At 48.3% G+C, this 27,147-nt stretch overlaps 2 protein-coding genes across 4 annotated transcripts in view; both read left to right on the forward strand.

The window, feature by feature from the left end:
* Positions 1–7,480, forward strand: part of TFE3 (transcription factor binding to IGHM enhancer 3) — a 34,833-nt gene extending 27,353 nt beyond the window's left edge. For both annotated transcript variants that reach the window (XM_083719281.1, XM_083719282.1), the window contains exons 8-10: positions 10–85; positions 4,837–4,984; positions 5,098–7,480. In XM_083719281.1, the coding sequence (XP_083575407.1) occupies positions 10–85; positions 4,837–4,984; positions 5,098–5,406 (533 nt within the window). In that variant the 3' untranslated portion in view covers positions 5,407–7,480. The remainder of the gene's footprint in view (positions 1–9; positions 86–4,836; positions 4,985–5,097) is intronic.
* Positions 7,481–10,762: 3,282 nt separating this feature from the next.
* Positions 10,763–27,147, forward strand: part of GRIPAP1 (GRIP1 associated protein 1) — a 64,369-nt gene continuing 47,984 nt past the window's right edge. The window contains exons 1-12 of one of the 2 annotated variants that reach the window (XM_083718758.1): positions 10,763–11,034; positions 15,041–15,107; positions 16,383–16,444; positions 16,592–16,618; positions 17,919–18,026; positions 18,944–19,097; positions 20,075–20,298; positions 22,949–22,996; positions 23,139–23,170; positions 23,504–23,551; positions 24,831–24,930; positions 25,939–26,016. In XM_083718758.1, coding sequence (XP_083574884.1) covers positions 10,993–11,034; positions 15,041–15,107; positions 16,383–16,444; positions 16,592–16,618; positions 17,919–18,026; positions 18,944–19,097; positions 20,075–20,298; positions 22,949–22,996; positions 23,139–23,170; positions 23,504–23,551; positions 24,831–24,930; positions 25,939–26,016 — 990 coding nt within the window. In that variant the 5' untranslated portion in view covers positions 10,763–10,992. The remainder of the gene's footprint in view (positions 11,035–15,040; positions 15,108–16,382; positions 16,445–16,591; positions 16,619–17,918; positions 18,027–18,943; positions 19,098–20,074; positions 20,299–22,948; positions 22,997–23,138; positions 23,171–23,503; positions 23,552–24,830; positions 24,931–25,938; positions 26,017–27,147) is intronic. The other variant, XM_083718759.1, reaches the window with a different exon arrangement.

A 27,147-nucleotide genomic window follows, 5' to 3' on the forward strand; every position in this document is an offset into this window, starting at 1 on the left:
TCTTGGCAGTTGAGCGGCGGCGGCGGTTCAATATCAACGACCGTATCAAAGAGCTGGGGACTCTCATCCCCAAATCGAATGATCCGTAAGTATAGTAGATGAATGACAACCGCTCAGCACCATGAGATGAGGGCTTGTTGGGTGGGGTGTGTGCATGAAGGAAGGCTGTGAGTTCCCCTCCCTTGAGAAGCCTGAAAGTGTAGGCCACCCTCTGTCAACCTGGCACCTCTGGAAGTATTGGGCTACAGCTCTAATAATAAGAAGAATAATAAGAATATTTTTTTATTTATACCCCGCCCTTCCCGGTTCAAAAACTGGGCTCAGGGCGGCTAACAACAAATTTAAAACACTTACCGTATTTTTCGTCCCATAGGGTGCTCCGTTCCATAGGATGCACCTAGTTTTTTGGGGGGGAAATAAAGGGGGGGGAAAATCCCCTTTATTTCCCCCCCAAAACCAGGTCGGGGAAACCAAACCAGGTCGAGGAACAGCGGGATGGCGGTGCTGCGCCTCCCCGCTGTCCCCTGAGCTTGTGGGGCTGGCCGATGTCTGCCCGGCACGAGGGGCGCTCTGCTTCAGGGCGCCCTTTGCGCCGGGCGGCAGGCTGCTATCTGCAGGGCTCCCGCAGGGCTCCCCACGCTGTGGATGTGTTCCCGAAGCGCCGGGCACTCTGCCTTCAGCGCGCCCGGCGCTCCGGGAAGCGGGCTGCTATCCACCTAGGCTGAGGATGTCTTCCTGAAGCCCGGAGAGTGAGAGGGGTCAGTGCGCACCGACCCCTCTCGCTCTCCAACCTTCATTCGCCCCATAGGACGCACCCAGATTTCCCCTTCATTTTTGGAGGGGGAAAAGTGCGTCCTATAGGGCGAAAAATACGGTAATTGTAAAAGCAGCATAAAATACAGTATAAAAAAATGAATAACAATAAAATTCAAAATTCAGAAATCAATTTAGGGGGAAATAAGCATTAGATAATCCCCAGGCCTAGCTGGCTGAATCGGTCCTACTTGGGCCAGCGAGGAGGCCAGGGGAGAATTAGCTGTGGGGTCTCAGAGCGGGTAATCTTCATAAAAGGGGAGGGGGAGGGAAGAGAAGGGAAATAAAAGATCAGGCTGAATTCAAATTAAAGGCCAGGCGGAATAGCTCTGTCTTACAGGCCCGATGGAAGGAGGTTAAATCTTGAAGGGCCCTAGTCTCATGCGACAGAGCATTCCACCAGGTTGGAGCCATCACTGAAAAGGCCCTGGCCCTGGTGGAGGGTAGTCTGACTTCCTTAGGGCCCGGAACCTCTAAACTGTGGTTATTCATGGACCTTAAGGTCCTCTGCGGGGCAGACCAGGAGAGGCGGTCCTGTAAATACGAAGGCCCTAAGCCACCATGAGTTGTGTTCACTGGGGCAGATGGGAGTTGTAATCCAAAATATCGGGGGGGGGGGGGCATCAGGCTGGTGGCAGTGCGTTCACCCACCTTCTAACTGCTTTGTATTCTAAATGTGTCTTCAGTATTGATAGCTTGTCTGTTTGGGTGGCAAGTTTTTTTGTCCTTTGAGCTATATCTTACCAGTGTATACAGTGCTGAGTAGAATATATTGTACAGTGGTGCCTCGCAAGACGAAATTAATTCGTTCCGCAAGTCTTTTCGTCTTGCGAGTTTTTCGTCTTGCGAAGCACGGTTTCCCATAGGAATGCATTAAAAATCAATTAATGCGTTCCTATGGAAACCGCCTTCAGACCAGGTCCGGGGACAGTCTGTCCCCCGACCTCTTCTGAAGGCCGGTGGGGGGCGAAAGTCTTTGCTCCCCCCCCCGCCTGCCTTCCCGGGACAGCGGAGACTTCTCCGCTGTCCCGGGGCGGTCTTAAAATGCTGGCGGGCGGCAGCGAAGCCTTCGCTGCCGTCCCCCAGCATTTTAAAAGCCCCTGGGACAGCGGAGACTTCCCAGGGCGATTTTAAAATGCTGGCGGGCAGCAGCGCTGCCGCCCGCCAGCATTTTAAGATCACCCCAGACAGCGGAGACTTCTCCGCTCCTGGGGCGATTTTAAAATGCTGGTGGGCGGCAGTGAAGGCTTCGCAGGCAGCAGCGCTGCCGCCCGCCAGCATTTTAAAATCGCCCCAGGAGCGGAGAAGTCTCCGCTGTCTGGGGTGATCTTAAAATGCTGGCGGGCGGCAGCGCTGCTGCCCGTTAGCATTTTAAAATCGCCCCGGGACAGTGGAGGAATTATCCGCTGTCCCGGGGCAATTTAAAAGCCCCCGGGAAGGCAGGCAGGGGGGACAAAGACTTTCGCCCCCCACCGGCCTTCAAAAGAGGTCCTGGACCTCTTCTGAAGGCGGGTGGGGGGCAAAAGTCTTTGTCCCCCCTGCCTGCCTTCCCGGGAGAGCGGAGAAATGCAGCATCCAGGACCTCTTCTGAAGGCCGGTGGGGGGCGAAAGTCTTTGCTCCCCCCCCCGCCGCCTGCCTTCAAAAGCCATCCGGGATAGCGGGAAGCGCTTCCCTGCTATCCCGGACTGCTTTTAAAATGCTAGCGGTGGGGAGCAAAGCCTTTCGGCCCCCGCCGGCCTTCCTGGACCTCTTCTGAAGGCCGGAGGGGGGGGGAAGGCTTTGCTCCCCACCGCTAGCATTTAAAAGAGGTCCCCGGAGATTTCCCTATGGGCTTTCTTCTTGCGAAGCAAGCCCATAGGGAAATTCGTTTTGCGAAGCGCCTCCAAAACGGAAAACCCTTTCGTCTAGCGGGTTTTTCGTCTTGCGAGGCGTTCGTCTTGCGGGGCACCACTGTATATATGTCTGTATACCCATGAAGGATTCATTCTCTGAATGCCTCTCCATATGTAGCCAGAATGATACCGTCTGCATAGAAGTGGGGAGGTGTCAGCAGGCTTGGTGCAACCCCAAAGTTGCAGAAGCTCCAAAATCTTTAGGATAAAATCCCTTGGGTGGCAGGGAAAGGAAAAACTCAGAAAACAAACCAATGAGGACTTGGCATGCCCAGTGGTCATGGAAACTGACTGACTGGCAGGGGAAGAGAAGGAAGGAAGGAATGGAGTATCCTGGCAGCGGGTAGGGAGCCTGCCAGCCAGCCATGTACACACAGCAACATTTTGTGGGAGGTCCTACATTGCTTAGTCCACTAGCCATGATAACTAGGGCTGCAGATTCTAGGGCTGGCATCCTTTTGGTGCCCTTCTTGCGAGTGCCCAGGGGTATCTGGCTGTCCTGCTGTTGGAAACAGGATGCTGGACTCAACCGGACTTTGGTCCAGTAATTCTTCTTAGTGTGTGTGTATGTATGTATTGGAACGCACGGACTGTTAAGTTGTGGGCAAACATAGCAGACGACACAGCGATTTCTCCAGAGCAGCTCTTTACTTGTAAGCTGGACAGAACTGAAAAGCAAACAGCTCAGCCGGCCTGCTTTTATAGGCAGCCGGCTGTCAACATTGTAGCAACAACAACCCAGAGTTTCCCGCCTAAAATAACTGACGTGGACCTGAGTGAAAACTATCTACAGTATCCCCCTGCTGGCCCAGGGTGAAACTTCACTACATAACACGGACCTTAATTTATGATGAGTTAAAAAAAAGTTTGGAAGCATTTCTAAAAAGACCAGAGGCATTTCTGTTAAGTATTGTTGGCAGGGACATCCCAAATGCCTTTAAGGAGGTATTTTTATATGCAACGGCTGCAGCTTGGACTTTGGTAGCAAAGGGGTGGAAGGAAGAAGACGTCCCGGCAATTGCAGATTGGCATAACAAGCTACAAGAATTTGCTGAAATGGCACAGTTGACAAATAGCCTGAGAGGCAATTCAAAACAAAAATTTAAGGAAAAGTGGAATAGATATAAGATATATGTTCAAAAATGCAGTAAAGGTTCGCTGTCTGTGCTAGCATTCGATTGACGTTGGAGAGGGACTGAGTTGAGAAATAAGACCAAGGGTACATATTGATATAGGAATGTATTAGATAAAATGTAAAGAAATATACAAAAATAAGAGTACATTCATTTGTAAAAAAGGAATATGCAATGGGATAGACAGGAAGTCCAAAGTGGTGTGTGTGTGTGTGTGTGTGTGTGTGTGTGTGTGTGTGTGTGTGTGTGTATGAATGATTCTGGAATAGTTTTTTGCCCTTGTTATTTATTTCTTTTCCCCCCTTTCAGTATATAAGCTTTGTAGAGTCATACCTCAGGTGAAGTAGCTTCAAGTTAAGTATTTTCGGGTTGTGCTCCATGGCGACCCGGAAGTAACGAAGCGCGTTGCTTCCGGGTTTTGCCGCTTGCACATTCGCAGACACTCAAAAATGACATCATGCGCATGCGCAGAAGCGGTGAAATGCGACCCACGCACACACAGACGTGCAGTCGCATTTTACGTTTACTTCAGGATGCGAACGGGGCTCTGGAACGGATCCCGTTCGTATCCAGAGGTACCACTGTATACATGTTGAAAATTATAGTATAATAAGCCTTGCGATGTAATATGATAATGAGCCAGTGTGGTGTAGTGGTTAAGAGCGGTAGACTCATAATCTGGTGAACCGGGTTCGCTTCCTGGCTCCTCCACATGCAGCTGCTGGGTGACCTTGGGCTAGTCACACTTCTCTGAAGTCTCTCAGCCCCAATCACCTCACAGAGTGTTTGTTGTGGGGGAGGAAGGGAAAGGAGATTGTTAGCCGCTTTGAGACTCCTTCAGGTAGTGATAAAGCGGGATATCAAATTCAAACTCTTCTTCTCTTCTACCGATGTAACGTAAGAACTTTAATAAATAAATAAAATTAAAAGGAAGGAAAAAGGAATGCACAGACCTTGCTGGCCCAGGTGACTAGCTCCTCTTCCCCCTCCTCCCTAGGGAGATGCGCTGGAACAAGGGAACCATCCTCAAAGCCTCGGTGGATTACATCCGGAAGCTGCAGAAAGAGCAGCAGCACTCGAAAGAGATGGAACTCCGGCAGCGCAAGTTGGAACAGGCCAACCGCAGCCTGCAGCTGCGAGTGCAGGTAGAAGAAGCGGGTGCCGTGCTCAGGAGGGGGCAGGGGTGGGGCGGGATGCAGAAGGTGTAGTTCAGGCCTGCTGCTGGGTCTCACTCTCCCGTCTCTGGTCTCTTCCCCAGGAGCTGGAACTGCAGGTGCAGATGCATGGGCTGCCCTTGACTTCCGCACAGGGGCTTCTGACGCAGCCCTTGGGAGGAGATCCGGTTCCTTCCTTTGCAGAGTCCCTGGACCTGCCCTTCACGGCAGAGGAACTGGGGCTGGGCCTTGCTCTGGGCTCCGACGGGGGAGCCCTGCAGGATGTTCTCATGGACGATGGGACCGCTCTGTCCCCGCTGGGTGCCTCTGATCCGCTCCTCTCCTCCGTCTCGCCTGGCGCCTCTAAGGGCAGCAGCCGCCGCTCCAGTTTCAGCATGGAAGATGATTCGTGATGGCAGCGCTTGGGATTTTTTGGCAGTGGAAGAGGAGCCGGAGAAGGCTCCCGCCCTTACTCACCGTGCCCTGCTCCTGCTCTTGAGTATTCCTCTCCCTCAAATCTTGGAGGCTTCTCCCCTCTACTGCTGTGCCCCTTCCTTTGCCCGACATTCCATATTTTGGGAGAGCTTGAGCTGCTGCCTCTTTAGCAAGAGGGCTATGGGAAAGAGGGCTTGCAGAGCCATATAGTACCAGTCCTCCCCTGGAGCAGGAGAAATAGGGTATCCCATCACAAAGTGAGGGGCCCTAAGCCTTCTGGACCCAAGCTTCAGAAACTCTGGGAACAGTGGGTTTTTGCATTTCCCTAAACCTGCCGTTTTAAACGTTAGTAGGGCGTTTCTTTAACACTGTGTGAGGAGCGTATAGCCACAAACCTCAGTTCATCCACTCCAACCCTCAGTTTGCATTCTTGCGCCTTTGCTGTATATAATTTGGGGAAATTAAGGTGGGAGAGGAGGAGAAAGTGGCCTCCTTGCTTTGCATAACTTAGAGGCCCTCTCCCCTTTAAAAGAAGTTAGGTTTATTTTATATAGTTATTGGACGTTTTTTATTCGTAACTCTCACCCTTTCTTGTTTAAGTCGGCAGATTCAACGTTTTATCAAATCTACTGCTTTTAATTTTTAATATATTTTTTTCTTCGTCTCTTTCCTTCAGTTCTGACCTGACCGCAGAAAAACTTGATTTTTGTCCTTTGTGACTTCTTTGTGGGCAAAGAAAGGGAGTGGGGTGTCGAGGCGGAAAAATTTGTGAAATAATGTTCTTGCTCATGTGGTTGCATTTAAGGGTACATTACTGCCACACAGCATTTAATTGTCACCCCTGTTTGTTTTAATATAAATGAAACTATAATCAAGTTTTTTTTATATACTCAAAAACTTTTTGCATACCAAATGGATATTAGGAGAAACAGAGAGCAAATGAGACTGTACTGTTTATTGAATCCACTAGTTTTTTTAAAATACTGGAAGCGGGCTTCTGTATGACCCAACTCTTTGTTGGGTGTAAAAGTGTGGCCGCAATTGCTGCAGAGACAATCATTTGGGCTCCAGTATTAGCCTCACCACTGTGTGAATGAACCCCCTCAAAACAGAAGTGCTCACCCAGGAATAGCTGTCTCAAAATATTATCTAAAAGCACTAAGCTTTTATGGCTTTTTAGGGTAACTTGTGCCCCTCTAAGAAGTTAATTAGATTCTACCTGCCGTCGTCCCCTGATCATTGGCCATCCTGGCTGCGGCTGATGGCAGCTTAAATCCAACAGCTTCTAGAGGGCATTGCGTCTCTCCCGCACTTTAGAATCACAGCATAGTCTGAAGTCTGTGCTGGAAAATGGAATACCAGACGTCTGTCCTTCAGGAAGTGTAATTTTGGGTGGGATTCAACTAATGAGGCCTGTCCACAGAAACCCAGTGCCCGAACCTCCATTTCTAGTGTGGGGCTTCTCTTCATCTCATCCGCACGTCCCATGAAATTGGCTCTAGGGAGGTCAGGAGAACTTCTGGAACAGTGGGCGGGGGATTGCTCCATCTGGCAAGCCAAAAAGAAACAATCACCTTAGCATGGTGTTGAATTTCACCCTTTGAAACTGAGAAGAGCTGCCTTACTGGAGGTTGTCACTGTGTAGGAGGAAATATGGGTGGTTTCTAGGCTGGGACCTTTTTGAGCTGGAAATGAGGGTAACAGGAGTGAGTGTTCAATGTAAACCAGACGCTGTAGTGGTATTCCAGTATGTGTAAGAAGCAAGAGGACCGAGCGCAGAGGAAGTTGCAAAGATGAGATTAGGGCAAGTGGTCGTAGATCTTAAAAGGAGTAGAACTGAGTTCCATTAACAAAAGGTTGAGTCTGATGAAGGGGGTGAAAGGGATAGAATTTCAGGCTGAGGGAAGGGGCTGGTTTTCCTGTTGTGGATTCTACACCCTCAGTGATGACCCAGATTGCACCTTCTGTCCTTTTACTTTGTATGTTGAAACATTCCCACTACCAGTACTAGAGGCTTCTAAACAAATAAACCAGCAATGACCATTTTCTATAGCTACTGTAGTACCTGTTTCCTCATTGTGTCATGTAGAGAATTCAGTTAGGAGTGTATATAAAGAGTTTTTCTCTCTGTTTTTAAAGCCACACTAAGCTGGATGTCATAAGATGGTGGGACCTTGGTGGTGCCATTCACCTAACCTGACCCTGTCAGCGGAAGTGTTGTGCTAAGACGTCCGCTTGCTCTATAGGGCTTTCCTCCCTTCTCTTCCTCCACCCCTGTTGACCTCCATGGAAGAGAAGGGGCCTTTGGCTCAGGGTGCTGGTCAGAAGATCCTCCAGAGCAGAGCATGGGGAAAGGGTTTTTTTTTTGGGGGGGGGGGTGTCTTTCTGTTCTGCAAACTCAAATGCTTGACCAGATGGAATAAGAGAGTGATGCTGAATTCCACCCCTGGTGCTGAATAAGTAGACTGCTATTCAGTTCAAAAGATGCCATTAAGGCTGGCAGAAACCAGCAGCCATGAAGTTTGTACATACACCTTATTTTAGGCCAGGGATGGTCAGCTTTTGAATTTGCAGGGGTCACTTGGTTACTCAGGGCAGCATGTCCCCACACCTTGATTAAAATTTTGGTATTGCTGATGGTGGTGGGGCTTCCAATTTACTATCTGGGTGCTGAACATTCTGGGAGTCATATACTAAACCTAGACACAACAAAATTAGGGTCACTAATCCACAGTACACTTTTGCATTCAAGAGTCCAATTCTGAGACCATACTGCTAAATACACATATATCTAGTCAGGAAAGGTGTGCATCAGTATGACTTGTCACTACTTCTTTCACTTGTCACTCTCAGATAGGGTATGGCAATTTTTCTTGTCGCTTGTGAATATTTTATGGGGGAATGCTGCCAATTGTACAGGTGTCTACCCTTCGTAAGTGGCAGATAACTGTGGTACAAGAACCTGAGGGCGAGTACAGACCTAGTATTTAAAATCTCTTGGTGAGACTGAATGAAAGAACTGTATATTATACACCACAGTCAGCTTGAAGCCATGTCTGTACTCTAGGAGACTTCCAAGAGGCTTAGCGGTTTTTTAAATATGGCTGCCATACTGTGAAATACTGCACAGCTAATGCCAAACCATACTGGTAGATACACATGTGTGTGTACATGTGTATTTTTATTGGCATCAATCTGTCTTGAGAGACAACAGAGTGCACTTCTGGGTGAAGTCAAACTCCTGCATTTGCAGCACCAAAATGACCTCCCTGGGGCACAAGCTTGTATGGAAGTCCAGGGCTGCCCAGATGACAGCACCCTGCTCTTTGGATTTGATATCCCGCTTTATCACTACCCTAAGGAGTCTCAAAGCGGCTAACAATCTCCTTTTCCCTTCCTCCCCCACAACAAACACTCTGTGAGGTGAATGAGGCTGAGAGACTTCAGAGAAGTGTGATTGGACCAAGGTCACCCAGCAGCTGCATGTGGAGGAGCGGAGATGCGAACCCGGTTCACTAGATTACGAGACTACCACTCTTAACCACTACACCACTCTTTGCCTCGCTGATGTGGACCAAACAAAAGCAGAGTAATACATTAGGCATCAGCTTGGCTGCAGGAGTTTTTGGAACAAAAACAAAACACCATCCAACTACCTTTGTGTAGGGCTTACTCCTTAATCTTTTCTTCACCCGAATATATCCTGCAAGGCAGCAGAGTTTTAGGATCAGTTTTCCAGGTTTGCGAGCCCCATTTGCTCCTCACTTCCCTCTACAGCATGTGCAGAAACCACCCTTTTGACCGTCAGACCCATGATGGTTCTCGTCCATTTGCCAGAGCCTGTCTTCACGTGCAGGGGAAGCCCCAAGGGGTTGAGACCCATTGGCTCCCTTCACCTGGTTTAGCCAGCCAGTCAAAGCTGCTTCCTGGGATGTAGCTGCTGGTGCATGCTGACAGCTTGTAGGAGCCACAGGTAAGAGCCAAGTGCAGGGTGGAGACCAAAGGTGGACAAAATGACCCAGAAGGAGCAGGAAGTGTCACCCACCAGAGGTACTATCTCTCCCCTAACACCCCTCCCTGATCTCCATGGAGCCTACGTCCGCTTCGTGTGAACGTAACTTCCTCTCCCTGACTACCCTGTAAATTGTTGCTGTTTTCTTTAATTCTTTCTGGGAGGGGGCGGAGGAAGGCGGGAATAAGGAGGTAAGAGTCTAGTAGTTTTCCTAATCTCTGAGAATTCTTCTTGCAATAGTTCTATGCCACTCACTTCTGCTAAGAGAGAGAAAAAGAAATTGGGAGAAAAGCAATGACAAACCTAGACAGTATCTTAAAAAGCAGAAAAATCACCTTGCCGACCAAGGTCCGTACAGTTAAAGCTATGGTTTTCCCAGTAGTGATGTATGGAAGTGAGAGCTGGACCATAAAGAAGGCTGATCGCCAAAGAATCGATGCTTTTGAATTATGGTGCTGGAGGAGACTCTTGAGAGTCTCATGGACTGAAAGAAGATCAAACCTCTCCATTCTGAAGGAAATCAGCCCTGAGTGCTCACTGGAAGGACAGATCGTGAAGCTGAGACTCCAGTACTTTGGCCACCTCATGAGAAGAGAAGACTCCCTGGAAAAGACCCTGATGTTGGGAAAGATGGAGGGCACAAGGAGAAGGGGACGACAGAGGACGAGATGGTGGGACAGTGTTCTCGAAGCTACAAACATGAGTTTGACCAAACTGCGGGAGGCAGTGGAAGACAGGAGTGCCTGTTGTGCTCTGGTCCAGGGAGTCACTAAGAGTCGGACACGACTAAACAGCAACAAGAGAGAGATATATATTAAAAGGATGGAGCTTGACGACCCTCGCCTGCTTCCAGTCAAGCCAGGAGGGCTGCGGTGCCTCCGCCCTCCGCCGAAAGGGGGGCTGTGGAAAGCGCCGAAATCTATACAAGAGCGCGGGCCTCTGTGGGCTCCGCTGCGGCCTCTTCCACCTCCGCCCCGTCCTCCCGCTCCGCGTCTTAAGGCGCAGGGAAAGGAGCGCGCAGCTTCCCTCCTGAGCCAGTGGCCTCCGCACTTTCTCTCTTTCCCCCGTTCCATCCCATAATACTGGCGGGGAAGGGAAGAGGAGAAGCGCGAAGAGTTAAGCTGCCTCCCGAACCTCTTGGCCATCTTCGCTCGTCGCGCTTCTCCTCCTCCTCCTCCTCCGCGCTTCCGGTCTTCGGCACTTCTATGCTCCCTTACTTCCGGTCTTCGGCACCTCTATGCTCCTTTACTTCCGGTCTTCGGCCCGTCTACCCTTCCCACTTCCGGCCTCCAGGCGCCTTTCCCTCTTCCCCCCGCCTTCGCTCATGCCGCTCTGCTTCCGGTGGGAGTGGGGAGGGAGGAGAGAGCGAGAGAGCCTGAAACCCCCCATTCAGAGCGTTCCTCTTCCCGGCTTCCTCTCTATGATCTCCTCTTAAAGCCATCCCGGGCCGGGCGGGGGCGGGGCTTCTCCCCACCTCCTCCCCCGCCTTCCCTCCTCCTCTCGTGAGTCGAACCAAGCAGGATCCGAACCGGGGGCCGGAGGGGGAGGGAAGATGGCGCAGGCCTTGTCTGAGGAGGAGTTCGAGCGCATGCAGGTGCGTAAGGCCGGGCGGCCCGGTGGGTGGGTGGGGAGCGGGGCGGGGCGTTGGGAGGAACAGCACCCAGTGGGTGTCATGAGCGGGGGGGTGGGGGTGGGTGTCGTTGAAAGTATTCAGGGCTGGTGGGGGTCCAGTTGCCATTATGATTTTTTTGGGGGGGGGCAGCGTAGAGATGCAGAGAGTGAGGATGCCTGAAGATTTGAGGCTGGGGGGCAGAGCTGGGTGGGAGCTGTTATTATTTGTTTATTAAATCTGTATAGCACCTTTCACCCCAAGATCACCCATAAAAAGAACCTAAGTACATAATGATAAAACCCCAATAACAAACCAACAACGCCGCCCCCCCACCCAAAATACATATTTAAAAGGCTGTAGATCGTTTAATCAGTTGTGTGTTATATATGTTTGTGTGTTTGCTGCATTTGTTCTTTCGGGTTCATGGTTAAAAACGCATTAAGTCAGGGCTGAGGAGCCTGTGGCCCTCTAGATGAGCCTTTCTCAAGCTTAAGTCCCCAGGTGTTGTTCGACTACAGCTCTCATCATCCCTAGCCAGCAGGAAGAGTTGTCAGGGGTGATGGGAGCTGTGGTCCAACAAAATCTGGGAACTGTCCTCATCCTGCCCGCCAGGTTGAGAACGGATGCTCTAGATGTTTCTGGATTGCAGCTCCTATTTTCCGTGACCACTGAGTGTTCCAGCTGGGGTTGGAATTCAACAAGGTCTGGAGGGCCACAGGTTCCCTGCTTGTGCCTTAATCCCCGCGATGGGGTGAGCTCCCGTTGCTCGGTCCCTGCTCCTGCCCACCTAGCAGTTCGAAAGCACATCAAAGTGCAAGTAGATAAATAGGTACCGCTCCGATGGGAAGGTAAACGGCGTTTCCGTGCGCTGCTCTGGTTCTCCAGAAGCGGCTTAGTCATGCTGGCCACATGACCTGGAAGCTGTACGCCAGCTCCCTTGGCCAATAAAGCGAGATGAGCGCCGCAACCCCAGAGTCAGCCACAACTGGACCTAATGGTCAGGGGTCCCTTTACCTTTACCTTTAAGCCAGCCCTTTGCCTGTGGAAATTATCAAACACAGTACTTTTGAATTGGCAGCCTCTGCTGATGTTTGCTTTAAACCTTTCGGTCTGCTTTCTGTTGCCTCCCCCAAAATTATCATTGGCAAATTCTCATATGAACTGAAAATAAATTTATTTATTTTAATTTATATACTGCCCTTCAGTAAAAGGATGGTTCACAGATTCTTTAAAATAAAAAAACCCATCCTTTTCATGGCTTCCTGTCTGTGGAATTGTCACCTCCTCTGAACTAAGCTGAGCACCAACACTGACATCGTTAAAAACCCATGTTCAAAACCTGCTTATTTTCTTTGGCCTTCACTGTCCATTAATGCCAGCATTGTGCATTCTTTTTTACAATCTTGTCATTTCAGATGAAAGGCGGTATCTAAATATTTTAAAGAAATAAAGTAGAATAAACATGCTTCCCCTAACCCACCCTACCATGCTCTAACTCTACTTTTGCCTCCCCACTTCTTGCAGGACTTGCTGGTCTTCTGTATACTAAGAGACAAAGAGAACGAAGAATGGAGTTTCTTTGCCCTTTAAATCATGTGGAGAATCTTTGGTCCTTCAGATGGTGCTGAATTACAACTCCATCAACCTCAGCAAGCATGGCCAATGGCCAGGGATAATGGAAGTTGTAGTCCAGCAACACCTGGAGGGTCAAAGCTTCTTCACATCTGTTTTAAATAGTTGTAGAAGAGGGTATTCTAGCAGATGTAGCTTTCCTCTTCTGCCACCATTACCTCTTCTATTTAACTATTCATGGAGCCCTTTTCTCATTTGCTATTTGGTCCTCCTAGCATACACAAATGTATGCCAAGGCATCTTTGCTGATTTCCATCATCTTGCACTTTGCTGTGTCCCAGAATCTTTGGGGGCTCAGTTTATCCCTGCAGGGGAAGCAGTGTCACGTCCTCCTTTGCTTTCTTCTCTTGCTGCTGCTTTCCTCAGTTGTCTCCCAGCAAGGTTCCCTGTTCCTGATGAATATAACACAGTAAGAAACTTGGTCCACTTCATTTTGTTTTAGGACCTTGAGGGGGTCAGTTCAGTGTCAGGAGAAACCAGCTAGCAATGAAAGGAGCTGTGGAAGGGGTTTGTCATGTGATAAACACAAGGACTCTTTCTGCCCTATTCCAAACTTGGTTATGTTGACTTTCTGATACCTGCAGCAGCTCTTTCCAGCACTCAAACAATGTATGCTTTTTGCTTTGCTGCTGAAACACAACTATCTCTTGTGGGGAAGAAGGCAGCTGATACAATGATTTCTTTCACAGATCAAAAACATATGCAAGTTGTGGGGTGTGCTGTTGTGAGGGAACAGAGTTAAGACTATAAAGCAGGAGTGGGAAAACCTGTGACCATCCAGTGTTGCTGGGCCACAATTCCCATTAGCTGTGACCATTGGCCCTGCTGCCTGGGCTTGATGGGTGTTGTTTGAGTACAACCTCTGGAGTTCCCCAGAAAGTCCCCAGCTCTGAACTCCTGGGTGAAATATGGCCGATTGCGTGGTGTTTGGCACCTCATCCCACAATCCCAGAGTCACTTATTGGTGGCCAGAAAAACTAGTTGCTATCAAGGCTTTTGATGCCAAAACAGCCTTCCCCAAGCTGGTGCCCTCCCCTCCGGGTGTTTTGGAGTGTTGGTTTTAATGTGGGGAAGGGGTGCAGACATATGCAGACATATGGAAGGCTGATGGCAGTCTTTCCATTTCTTCCAGATTGCTGCTTCCATATCCCCCATATCAAACTCCAGGGTAGACATATATATTACACTTATCCCAAAACAGGAAACAGACCTATTATCTGTTAAAAATTATAGGCCAGTCTTTTAATGGATTATAAGCTGTTTGCAATTATATTAGCACACCGCATGAAAGTGGTATTAAAGGATATAATTCACCAAGACAAGGCCAGATTTCTTCCAGGCCATCAGTTGAAATACAATATAAGGAATACAACTAAAATAATAGAATATCTGGAGGTGAGAAATGAAAAGTAAGGGGCATTGATGTTTATAGATGCATAGAAGGCCTTTGATAATGTTTCATGGACCTTTATGAAGAATTCTATAGAGATGATGAGCTTTGGAGAGTCATTTCTTAAATGGGTGGTTACTGAGATTGGGTCAAGTCCTATCTCTGTGATCACCTTGAACTGTTACTACTACTATTACTACTTTTTTTATTATTATTATTATGAGACTCTTCTTCTCAGGGTTGTGCGTTTGAGCCCCATGTTGGGCAAAATATTCCTACATTGCAAGGGGTTGGACTAGATGACCCTTTTGTTCCCTTCCAACTCTATGATTCTATGATTTCTGGGCCGCATGTCTGCAAAATGAGAGTAAAAAGGTAAAGGTAAAGGTACCGCTGCCCGTACAGGCCAGTCTTGACAGACTCTGAGGTTGTGCGCCCATCTCACTTAAGAGGCCAGGGGCCAGCGCTGTCCGGAGACACTTCCGGGTCACGTGGCCAGCGTGACAAAGCTGCATCTGGCGAGCCAGAGCCGCACACGGAAACGCCGTTTACCTTCCCGCTGGTAAGCGGTCCCTATTTATCTACTTGCACCCAGAGGTGCTTTTGAACTGCTAGGTTGGCAGGCGCTGGGACCGAGCAGCGGGAGTGCACCCCGCCACAGGGATTCGAACCGCCGACCTTTCGATCGGCAAGTCCTAGGCGCTGAGGCTTTAACCCACAGCGCCACCTGCATCCCTAAAATGAGAATAATGCAGGCTTATTTCCTAAAGGTTGAGGACAGATGAAATAAGGTTTGGATTACATTGTCCACAATTCAAAAAGTGTCCCACACATTGTTTCCCAAGGAACTCATGTTCCTGGCTTGATCGGTGAAAAAAGCCCTGGGCTCTTGGCCACAAACCCGGCCAGAGTTATGCATTGACTGAACCTGCCAGCTTCTTCATTCTTTACTGTTTCTCTTGCTAGGCTCAGCTACTGGAACTTCGGACTCAGAATTACCAGCTTTCTGATGAACTCCGCAAAAACACTGCTGGTAAGAAGTGCATTTTTCTCTGCCAGCCCCCTTGAAACTGCCAGTATCTCTGGCTACTGGGTACAGCATGCTGTTCACAGGCTTCTGTGTTCTGTAACTGAGATTAAAGCAGCGGTTCTCAATCTATGGGTCCCCAGATGTTGTTGGACTACAACTCCCATCATCCTTGAGCTCTGGCCTTGCTAGCTAGGGGTGATGGGAATTGTAGTTCAACAACATCCGGGCATCCTCAGGTTGAGAAAGGCTGGATTGAATTATCACAATTACCTTGACTCCTATTTATTTATGTTAATTGTTGCATACATGTAACATGTGCTCTGTTCACAACGGAACTGGTGTAGAGTCTGGAATTTTAAGGAAAATAATGGTTGCAGGAGGAAAACATTAAGTAGGAGTGGCATTTCTGTACACACCAGGCTACCTGCGTGCTGTGGCTTTGTTGGAGCGCAAAAAAAAAAAAGGAAGGGGGTGGGGTGGGATCTGGTGTTGACCACAGGATTCAGCTTTCATTAAAAACCACCAGTAGTCCATATGATTGCAAAGGCATGCTTGGAAGTGTACAGGCAGTGCCTGGTGAAATTGTAAAATTGAAGCAAATTGCCGCATCACCTTTCCTGTGGTTAGAGAGTTGGGTGTTGGTGCCTCTTACCTTCCTATAAGTAGCAGAAGCGGAATAAACTATGCTGAAGTTCCAGGGGCTTGCCAGTCCCCCTGCATCCTTGGACAAGGGATGAAGAGGTTGCCAAACAGACAACTTCCCTCTCCAGCTTGAAGCTCTTTAGCCTTGCCATCAGATAGGAAATGGGGTTCCACCTCAACCAATTGCTACTGGCATCCTCTTTCGTCCTTTGTCCTTCTTTTGGCTGCTTTTGCCTTCCTTAAGATGACTGCCTGACTGCTCTCTGTGCACTGTTGGAAGGCCTAACATCTTTCTATGCCTTCTTACCTCTTGTGAAACTTTCCCCTGACACTCCTGTTTGGCTGTGCTGCTGCCGTGCTCCCGGGCCTGTGGCCTCTTTGTCATTTCCAATGACCAGGAAAAACATCTCGCTGCAGCAGAAACATACACACACTCTGCTTCTGATATGCGGTAACAAGAGAGGACACGAAACTTGCTCTTTTATATCCATGTATTTAAAATGTTGAGATCCGAGTTCTGTGTCAGATACCAGAGTTCATGTCGTTTTCTACAAGTACAGAATCATAGAAAACCAGCGGCCCTCTCTCTAAAGTACTTCTTCAATTCTGATCCTTTGTTTCCTTTGATATTTTTAGAATTAAATGGTCTTCGGCAACGGGTGACCTATTTGGATAAGGAATTTACCAAAGCTCAGAAGGTAAAGTTCTTCATTGCAGTGGATGTGTGGGAGGGAGTGGGGGAACCACAAAACCAAGAAATAATTGACTCTGACTCTGGGGTGTAATGATAACTGTTTTCCCACCTTCCTATTGATGTATTATTAACCAATTTCTCTCTTTCCCAGGCTCTGAATAAGAGCAAGAAGGCTCAGGTAAGGCTCCTTTCATGCGTTGCTTGCTGTGGGTGTTCCCAGTTATCATCTTACCAAGGTCAACTCCATCTCTCCCATCAACATCTGTCATCATTTGATCATCCGTCTGTCAATGCTTTGGGGAGCACCTCCAACTTGTGGGCCTATCTGAACCCACCAGGTCCCCCCATTTAGTCCAGCTCTTTTCACCAGACCACATACCTACTTGCCACACTAGCGGGCATCTGGGTAGAGTGACCAACCTTTTCCACCTGTCGAACTTGGCCTTGAGGTGAGGTGGCGGGAGATCCAGTTGATGTGCCCCTGCTCTGCAAGGCCTTCTTTCCCGTGATGAAGGTCTGCCTCCCCATACGTAGGGAGTATCAGTAACCGAAGCTGAGGTGGAAGCAGCCCTACCTCCCAGAAAAAACAAAACTGATTTCCCTACCCAACCCATCTCCACCCCAGATCTTGAAAACGTTCTAGCATTCTGGGAAGATGGGCCATTTGAAGATTCAGGATATAGTGACACAGCTAGTTTTTGTGTCATTATATCTGGCTTTAAGTGTCAAGTAAAGACGCGGGTGGCACTGTGGGTAAAACCTCAGGGCCTAGGACCTGCCGATCGCATGGTCGGTGGTTCGAATCCCCGCGGCAGGATGAGCTCCCGTTGCTCGGTTCCTGCTCCTGACAACCTAGCAGTTCGAAAGCACGTCAAAGTGCAAGTAGATAAATAGGTACTGCTCCAGTGGGAAGGTAAATGGCGTTTCCGTGCACTGCTCTGGCTCACCAGAAGTGGCTTAGTCATGCTGGCCACATGACCCAGAAGCTGTACGCTGGCTCCCTCAGCCAGTAAAGCGAGATGAGCACCACAACCCCAGAGTCGGCCACGACTGGACCTAATGGTCAGGGATCCATTTACCTTTATCTTTAAGTGTCAAGTAGGGAAAAGATCTGGGAACTGGCAGTGGACCCTTGAGGTAGGAATAATGCCTTCCAAACATCTTCCACTAAATGTAGAAGGGGGGGCAGGTTTTCCTCCCCCTTCCCTCCCTTCCAGTTACACCCTTGTCCAAACAAGTACCTCTGCTACTCATTGTATAGGTTGTGGCACTCTGCCTATGGGTAAGTACCACTTGCCTAGGGCTGAGTGGCTCTGTATGTTACTGGGAGAAAGGAAGGGAGCTAACAGGAAGATAGTAAGGGGCATTTCCTCTTGTGGTTGGGAAACAAGCGAACAAATCTTCTGCTTATGGATTAGGTGCCGGCCCCTCGTGGAGGGACGATGAGGTATCATTGAATTCTCTCTTTTTCCCCACAGGAGGTGGACGCCTTGCTTAGTGAAAATGAAATGCTTCAGGGAAAACTGCACAGCCAGGAGGATGACTTCAGGCTGCAAAATAGCACTCTTATGCAGGAGCTGTCCAAGGTACTTGACTGCTGAAGTTGCTTCTGCAGTAGCGCTAGGGGCCTACCAGGGGGCGCTGCTGTGAGGCATAATATGGCATTGAGAGTCGCTGATGAGCCACCCAGAATTCTGGCACGGACGTTCACAGGAGCACAAGAATCACACTGTTGTCAGAACACAGTAGGCTAACTGTGTATATGATGCTGTATTTTTAGTCTTCCATCCACAGCTGTGGCCACAAGGAGATATTTCCTCCTCCAAGATCTTGTGTCCCCCTACACTGGGGGGGGGGTATAAATAAAATTTATTATTATTATTATTACACCCTTTTTCATGGGGACCACAGCTTAACAAAATAGCGTACCAGACAGAGAGCTGTCAAGAGCTGTCTACCTGATTGTTTGGCTTTCTTTGGGTTTATGAAATAATATATTTTACTCCTGTGCCCCAGCTGGCCAGTCAGACTGGTAGGTGGCACCAGTACAGGGTTTCACCTCCCCTCCTCCCTCGACATAGCGTGTTGCTTGAGTCATAGAGACCGAGTTACTGAATGCTTTCCTGCGTGGGAGGCACCTTGTTAGCTGCAGCATTGCTGTAATTTGGATAGTGTGGGTTAATTAATGTGGGCAGGAGTTTTTGATACAACCATGGGTTTATTTCCAGACCTGTGAAGTTGAAGCTGTTGCAGCCCTTTCCTGCACCCTTCCAAAGAACAGTCAGGGGAGCAAAAGAGCTGTGCAGTCGTCATGCTGGAACAGGGCTGGCTCCAACGACTGTTCTTCGGAAGGGGGCAGGTAGCCGTTGCTTCCTCTGGGAAAGAAGATCCTGGTGTAGCAGTGTGCCTGTTTCTGCCCAGATGGATCAGCTGCAAATGCCTCCCCACTTCACTGAAGACTGTGCTGTTGCCCGCAGTTAACCCTCTGGTCTCTCTAACCCAGCTGTGCGCCCAGATCGAGCAGTTGGAGAAGGAGAACAAGAGTCTCCGGGAAGGGGGGCCGGCAGCCCCCGAAGGGGCCCCCCCGGCCAGCCCTGCGGATGGGGAGCTGCTGAGGCTCCAGGCAGAGAATGCTGCACTGCAGAAGAACATGGCAGGTACCGCTCTGCATTGGGCTGGGCTTGCTCAGAATAAACACAAGAAAGTCTGGGAAATGTGGTTGGTTGGATGCAGCGGAAGACCAACAAAGTGGAGCACCAAAGAGCCAGGAGTGAAACATCTGGTGGCCACTCGATACTGTTTGGTTGTAACTTCCATCAGCCTCAGCCAGTGAGTGGTCAGGGGAGATGGGAGTTGGAGTCCAGCAATATCCTGAAGGGCTGTAGCTTCTCCAGCCCTGACCATGTATCTGTTGTATAACCCATGTGCATGATGAACTGTCATCCCAGTCCTGTATTTGTCAAGATCAGGAGTCGACAACCTAAGGCCCATGGGCCACAAGCGACCCATGGGGGTGGTTTAACCAGCCCAAGAGCCACTCACAAACTGAGCCACCTGCTTGGCGAGTCCCCACACTAAACCGGCGTGGTGTGGTGCGGCGACTCACTTCTGCGGTGCCAGAAATCGTGTCTGCACAGACGCAGGTGTTGGAAATCACAGGCGTGTGCGTGATCCAGCCCACAAAGGGATCTCTGCTGGAGTGAACCGGCCCAGGCGAGGTAAACCTTGCCAACCCCTTGCCTGCAGCAGAACACACGAACCTGTGGTCCTCCAGATATTGTTGGACTATAACTCCCGTCATCCCTGATCATAGGCCGTGCTTTTTGGGGCTGCTTGGAGCTGTAGCCCAGCAACGCTTGGAGGCCATAGGTTCCCTAGCTTCCAGCTGCTGGGATGTTGGAGCCTCCAGAGTTCAGATCCTATCTCAGATCTGAAATTGGGTGGTCTTGAGTCTTGCCAGTCTTTCTCAGGCCCACGACTGTAGCGATGGCAAAGCGCTTGGCACCATTTTCAAAAGGCTGGTTTCAAATAATAATTTTGCAGGGCAAAGGGGCACTGGTTGAGATGCGGGCAGGGCTTTGGAGGCAATCTGGGTTGAATCTGGGGACCCACAGCGGCGGCTCTTGTTCCTCAGCTTTGCAGGAGCGCTATGAGAAGGAAGTGGCCCGGCAGGGAGAAGACCGAGGTGGCGGGGAGGGCGACGCCTCCGTGGAGTCTCCTCCTGCTGGCCAGGCGGGTTCGGAGCCGCAGGCAGCTGACAGCAGCACCTCCCAGCAGCTGTTGTCTGAGGTGGAACTGAAGTGGCAGACGGAGCGGGAGGAGAAACGACTCCTGAAGGAGCAGCTGCAGAGCCTCGAGGTGCGTGGGCGTGTGGAGGAGGCACCATTGGGTGCTGCTGCCATCCTCCTGCCAGCCTTTGGCTTCTAGCCAGGAGCGGCAGCTTGAGCTGGTCAAAAGTAGCCTGCAAGGAGAGCTCTTTCTTTCTTTCTTTTTTAAGAATATTTTTTTATTAACCGACCAATCACATCAAATCAAACCAAATTACATAAATTCCAAATTACGCAGCCGAATTTTAAATTTTTGTTGGGGGTATCCATATTTCAAGTTCTGAAGGGGATCCAATCAACTTCTTGCTTCTTACTGCTGTTTTAATGTCCACAAATCTAACCTTATGATGTTCACAGTACTATCCAGTCCTTTCTTCTTGTTTTTCCACATCTCTTGTTGTTATTTTCATATATTTTTCCTTTCTCTTTGTGACCTCTGATAGTCTCCACAAGCTGGTTAGACAGTTTGTAATCCTGCGTAGATATTATTATTTTTTATCCAGTAGCCATATCCAGACCTTTTCCATGTAACATCACTTCCATACATCAAAACAGTCTTAGCGTCATTAATTTTCACCAATCTGCCTCCTTTCTCAAAACATCTGAGGAGATTCACCAAGAATGCAGTCTGAAAACAAGTCTGTTCCTTCTCTCGGCTATAAATCCTTTGGCAAGATGGCGACTCCGAATTAATTGCTGCGCCATTCCAAAAGCTCTTATTGCTTCTCGATCTCCATAAAGCATACTTTTGGTTAAAGTTTATCTCCACACAGACCTTAATCATCCTGCTTGGGTCAGTTCAACCGACGATTCTAATGAGGAGGGGTTCTTGTAAATCACATAGAAGGAAAGTAAAAAAGGTCCCCCCCCCCATTCAGTCCCGTTGTCAACATACCCAGCCTTTGGTGTATCTTCATCGTAAAATATTCCTGTTTCTCCAACCCGTCGTCTTCTTTCTCAGAGGTCACTTAAATTAGCAGACTTCACTCCCCTTCTTCACTTGAAATATGTGCATTTGCTTCTTTTGTAATTAATTATTCCAAATTGCTGCAACTAGTGTGCGATCAGAGACAGCGTCCAGGAGAGCCGAGGTCCACACGGGGGCATTCTGCCTAGGACCCTCACCCCCTTCTTTCGAATTAGGGGGTGATTTATGGGCACAGCAGGCAAAGGCAGTGTTCCCCATTTCCTTGGGGCAACAAGGGAGGCTGCCTACTACCATAACAGCCTCTTAATTACCCCGTGTGGGTCGGAGAGATGGTATTGTCGGCCATCTTCCAATGCGCCCCCTAGTGGCCCCCGGCAAGGAGAGCTGTTTCTTTTGCACCCCCTTCTGGAATCCAGATGCTCAGCAAATTAAACCCAGTTCTGGTCTCCCTTCAAAAAACTGGAGAGCATGTTGGGAGCCCAGCAAGACATGGCGGGGAGCTTGGGATTCTGGGCCGAGGGCTACTGTTCAAGCCTTGTGCTGACCAAGGGAAAAGATTAGGCATTCTCCAGTTTTCTGCCATCTACTCCCTGGCACAGCATCCCTGTGCCAACTGGGCTCCAGGGGAGCTGGCCCTGATCTGGGTACTACAAGTCATTCAGTATTTCTTCCCGGCGGTTGTGCACTTCCTCCTGCGCCCTGTTCTCACAGGGGCCAACCAGAGGTCTATGGAAAGTGGGACCTTTCTCTCTAATTGTGATTCCCAGCAGCTGGTTTTCAGAGACCGACTGCCGCTAACAGTGAAGGCAGAGCTTAGCCATCGTGGCTAGAAGCCGCTGATAATCCTCTCTTCTATGAATTTGTCTATATTGGGGGCTGAGTCAGCCCTGGTTTCTTTTTTTCTTCTTCAATTTCCCCCCTTCATTTTATAACACAACAACACAAACAGAAAAACAGACAATACAAACTAATTCTTATATTATCCTTATTTTTCCTAAACATTGTTAGGTGAGCTTTGCCACGTCCCCCCTATCTGATTTTCATTTTACCTCATCTTTAGCAGTTTACATATATCATAATTTTTAAGCATTTTTAATCACACTTACTTTTACCATAAAAATCTTAACATTTTATCCCTTACAAGTAATACTATTTTAAAATACACTATGTTCTACTTCTAACCCTACAGCCTATATCCACTTCCAAAACAATTATATATTTTCAAATATTCTTTAAATTTCTTCCAATCTTCTTCCACCGTCTCTTCTCTCTGGTCTTGGAGTCTCCAAGTCTGTTCGGCAAGTTCCATATAGTCCATCATCTTCATCTGCCATTCTTCAATAGTTGGTAAATCCTGTTTCTTCCAGTTCTTCGCTAATAAAATTCTCGCAGCTGTTGTGGCATACAGAAAAAAAGTAACACCCTTTTTGGGGATTTCACCCCCGAGTCGGCCCTAGTTTTTTGGTGGTGGAAATGAAGAGCGCAAGTCTTGCCCCTCTCTTTGCTGCTGCACTAAGCCACCTGTTCCCTTATGGACCAGGCTTTGCCAACCAGGTGTGCTCCAAACATTGTGGATTACAGCTTCCCTTAGCCCCAGCCAGCACAGCTTGATTGTGAAGGCTGTTGCAGACCTATCTGGCAGGGGTCCTGGAAGGGTTTTCAGAGAGAGAGAGAGAGAGAGAGAGAGAGGGAGGGAGGGAGGAGAAGCACTCTGAACCCTTGAGAAATGTGTGCTTTACTTTGCCTCCTGTAGGCATGCAAGACGACAGAGATGTCTCGCTTGCAGCAAGAACTCAGCAAGGTAAGGAGGAGATGTAAACACCTGTGTGTGCTTTCCACTTCTTGAGGGCAGGGAAAGTGGCTTGGGTGGGCAGCATGGATGTTTTTGAGGGGCGATCATGGTTGCCATTGGGAACTCACAACTTATTCTCTCCCCTGTGCAGCTGGCTGAGAAGCTCAAGAAGAAACAGGAGAGGTAAGTTTCTTTCTTATTAGCAGTCAGGACTTTCTGCCACACCCAGCTAATAAGCGTGTTTCCTGTCATTGGGCATTGACACGCAGGAGTGTTACAGGCAGGGCTGGGTCTGTTCTGCATCTTTGTAGAATCTGGAATCTGTCATTCTGCAACTGGTTTGATTTGGGTTTATATATATGCATATCTTTATTATATATTCTCATATAACACTTCAACAGCATAAAATACTGTGGGGGGAGTTCTTGCTGTGTTTAGGACAGAGTGTTCTTTTGGGAAACCTACCGTGATGCATGTGCTTAACATTTCTCTCTGTCTTGCCTCCACCCTTCTTAGCTTTCTGCGGCTTCAGACCGAAAAGGAAGCTCTCTACAATGACAGCAGGTATGGAGCGAGCTTCCTAGAGCAGGGTTTCCCAAACTTAGGTCTCTAGCTGTTTTTGGACTACTCCTCCCATTATCCCTAGCTAGTGGTTCCCAAGTTTGAGAAACCCTGTCCTAGAGCATCTGCCTTTGTGCTGACACACACACACAGACGCAGTGATTATATGATATACAATATCTTTATTGTCATTGTCCCATACAGAACAATGAAATTGAAAATCTACATAAAACATTCAAAAACCCCTAAAAACTCTGAAACCCCATTTTAAAATACAATATACTATAGAGACTCCTTATGCTGCATTTAGAACCAGAATTGCATTTGCGTAGAAACTGTTTCTCAGGCAGCTAGTCCTGGTCTTTATAACCCTATACCTTCTTCCAGAAGGCAGAAGCTGAAAGAGATCATTTCTGGGGTGCGTACTATCCCGCGCTATCTCTGCAGCTTTCTTATGGCACCTGACAGCATAGATTTGATCCAAGGAGGGAAGAGTGCACCCAGTTATTCTCTCTGCAGTCTTTACAACCCTGGACAGCATTGTTTTTTTCCTGGCTGTGCAGCTCCCAAACCACACACACAGACCATAAGTTAATACACTCTCCACAGTACAATGGTAAAATGCCATCAACAGGTCCTTCAACAGGTTGGAAACCCAGCCAGATGGGCGGGGAATAATTAATAAATTATTATTGTTTTTATTGGTTCACAGAAAGCCCCCTGGGTGTTGGGGTGGAGCAAAGACTCCTGGAGGGGCAAAGTGAGCAGTAGGCAATGGTGGAAGTCACTGCTGGTGGCTACAGCCTTGACCAGCAGAAGACCACAAAAGGCTGGTGGCATTGCTTGTAGCCTGGCAGGCTGGGACCTGGAAGGTGAGCTTGTGAGGGCCAGTCAATGGGTGGAATGAGCTGTGTCGCATGCCTGGTTGGGCTGGAGCAAACGCACATGGGCACATACCCAGGAAGCCCAGGAACGTTCCTGCATTGCACTGTGCCAGGAAATGTTGTGTTCTTCCCGTATTTTATTGTGCTTTATTTACCCATTTGAAACCTAGACTTTCCACTCTAAGAAGAGTGCTTAAGGCAGCTTCACAACATGTTGCAAGCAATGCAAAGAGCACAGCACAATATTGAACCACAATCGGGCAACATGCTGTAGTCAGAGAGGTTAAGGCTGAAAATGAGATTGAAATGGCTGTGAGAATTACCAGTGAGAGGGGAAATAGGTGCATTTTGGTGAAGCCCCTTCCCTCTGTTAGTAAGCCCTCTTGCCCGCCTTTCAGGACCAAAATTGAGGAGATCCAACAGCGGAAGGAGGATGAACTCAAATCCCTGCAGGTTCGCAACCAGAAGCTGCAGCAGGAGCTTCAGACAGCAAACCAGGTAAGAGGTGCTCTCCCCTTCCTTTGGAAGGGATGAGCTCCAGTTTTAGCTCTGCTCAGGGCACGAGTTCATTGGTTGCCCCTCATGGTTCAGAAATAGAGTTCAGGGCCTTTAATTCTTCAGGTGGAAAACCTGTTGATAGAAGTGTTTGAAAGCTCTGGGTTCAAAGCTCAGCCTAGCTCCTCAACTCTGTATCTGTTTCTCTCCACCCACGTACCCCATCCTCAGTTCTGAAATCTACATTTGGCATAATTGTGGTCTAGCATAGATAAAGGTGTATCTTTATTGCTATGATGAACTGCTGCAGGAATCCTAGAAATTGTGGTTCTATGAGGAAGCTGAGGATCTCCACCAGAACATTCCTGGCATCTCACTAAATTACAGTTCACAAAATTCCTTGGTTTGGGGAGAGCTATGACTGACGTAGGTAATGCGGGTGGCGCTGTGATCTAAACCACTGAGCCTAGGGTTTGCTGATCGGAAGGTCAGCGGTTCGAATCCCCACGACGGGGTGAGCTCTCGTTGCTCGGTCCCAGCTCCTGCCAACCTAGCAGTTCGAAAGCACATCAGAGTGCAAGTAGATAAATAGGTACTGCTCCGGCGGGAAGGGAAATGGTGTTTCCATGCGCTGCTCTGGTTTTGCCAGAAGCGGCTTAGTCATGCTGGCCACATGACCTGGAAAAACTGCGGACAAACGTCGGCTCCCTTGGCCAGTAAAACAAGATGAGCACCGCAACCCCAGAGTCATTTGCAACTGTCAGGGGTCCTTTACCTTTTTTTATGACTGACATACCATAAATAAGCCCAGATAGAACAGCCTTAAAAACAACAACATTAAAATGGGAAAGGCTACAATATATCATAACTCTTGTCTGTTTTGCTGTGAGCCAGATTCTTCCTTATCTACATAGTCCTTATTGGTGAACCACCTGTATATCGGTGACTGGTATGTTGGTGAAATCTTCCCCTGAATCTCCCTGCCTGATCAGATTGTTCCTCACTTCACAGGGCTTCTCAGATTTAAAGGACCAACTGCAGAGCCGTCGGAAAGAGCATGAGGTGGCCTTGCAGGCTCTCCAGGACCAAGTGAGTTCCCTCTGCCACACATCCTCCCTTTTATTGTGGGTCTATGCCAGGGGTCAGCAAACTTTTTCAGCAGGGGGCTGGTCCACTGTTCCTCAGACCTTGTGGGCGTCCGGACTATATTTTTTGGGGGGAAATGAATGAATTCCTATGCCCCACAAATAACCCAGAGATGCCTTTTAAATAAAAGGACACATTCTACTCGTGTAAAAATGCGCTGGTTCCCGGACTGTCTGCGGGCCGGATTTAGAAGGTGATTGGGCCAGATCTGCGCCCCTGGGCCTTAGTTTGCCTACCCATGGTCTATGCAGAGTAAATAATCTCTCCGTTTGAACATGTATCTTTGTCTTATGGTAAGAAATTATTTTATTTTTTGCTGGGATGGATAGGGCAGAACTCCTTGTGAAGCAGCCAGATTTGACACCAAGAGAATGGAATTCTGTGTCCTGTATTTTGCATAATTTTGCTTCTGGTCCCAAAATTTGTTGGGAGCTGCCCAGAGTGGCTGGGGCAACCCAGTCACATGGGTGGCATATAAATAATAAAAATATTATTGCTACTATTATTAAAAAAGTCTCAAACCCCTGGTGAGTTAGGGACTTGCCCTGCATGTGAAGACAGGCTCTGGAAAGGAGGAGGAGTCCCAGGAAATTAAGAATGGATACAAAAACTTATGGACTATGCAGGAATGGTGAAACTTACCTGAAAAATAAGAAATCAAGATAACGAACTTTTTAACAAAAGAATGGAAATGGTTTGTTGAATATTTACAAATAAATTGTAAACAGATAAGAACATTGGTGGGATTATTGCAATAACCTGCAGTTTTATAAGAGTATATATTTAAAGTAGATGAATAAATGAGTAAATTAAGTTAATTTGGATATGCAGAAAAATTAATTTAAGGAACTGCAGAAAGAGGGGGAAGGAAGTCAAGTTTTGAAATGTTAAAATGATTATAAAATTATTGAAATTTAAAAAAAGAAAAGAAAGACAAGTCTCTGGCGGATGGAGCAGACAAGAACAATAGTGGTTTTAATGGTCAAGAAGGAGGATTCTGTACATGCTGTAGAGGGAAGTGATTGGGCTCTTCAACCTGATAAGAAAGCCCGTCTAGGAGAAGAAAAACTCTGA

This window comes from Podarcis gaigeae (assembly GCF_964106915.1).
Source record: "Podarcis gaigeae genome assembly, chromosome: 17".
Taxonomy (NCBI): Eukaryota; Metazoa; Chordata; class Lepidosauria; order Squamata; family Lacertidae; genus Podarcis; species Podarcis gaigeae.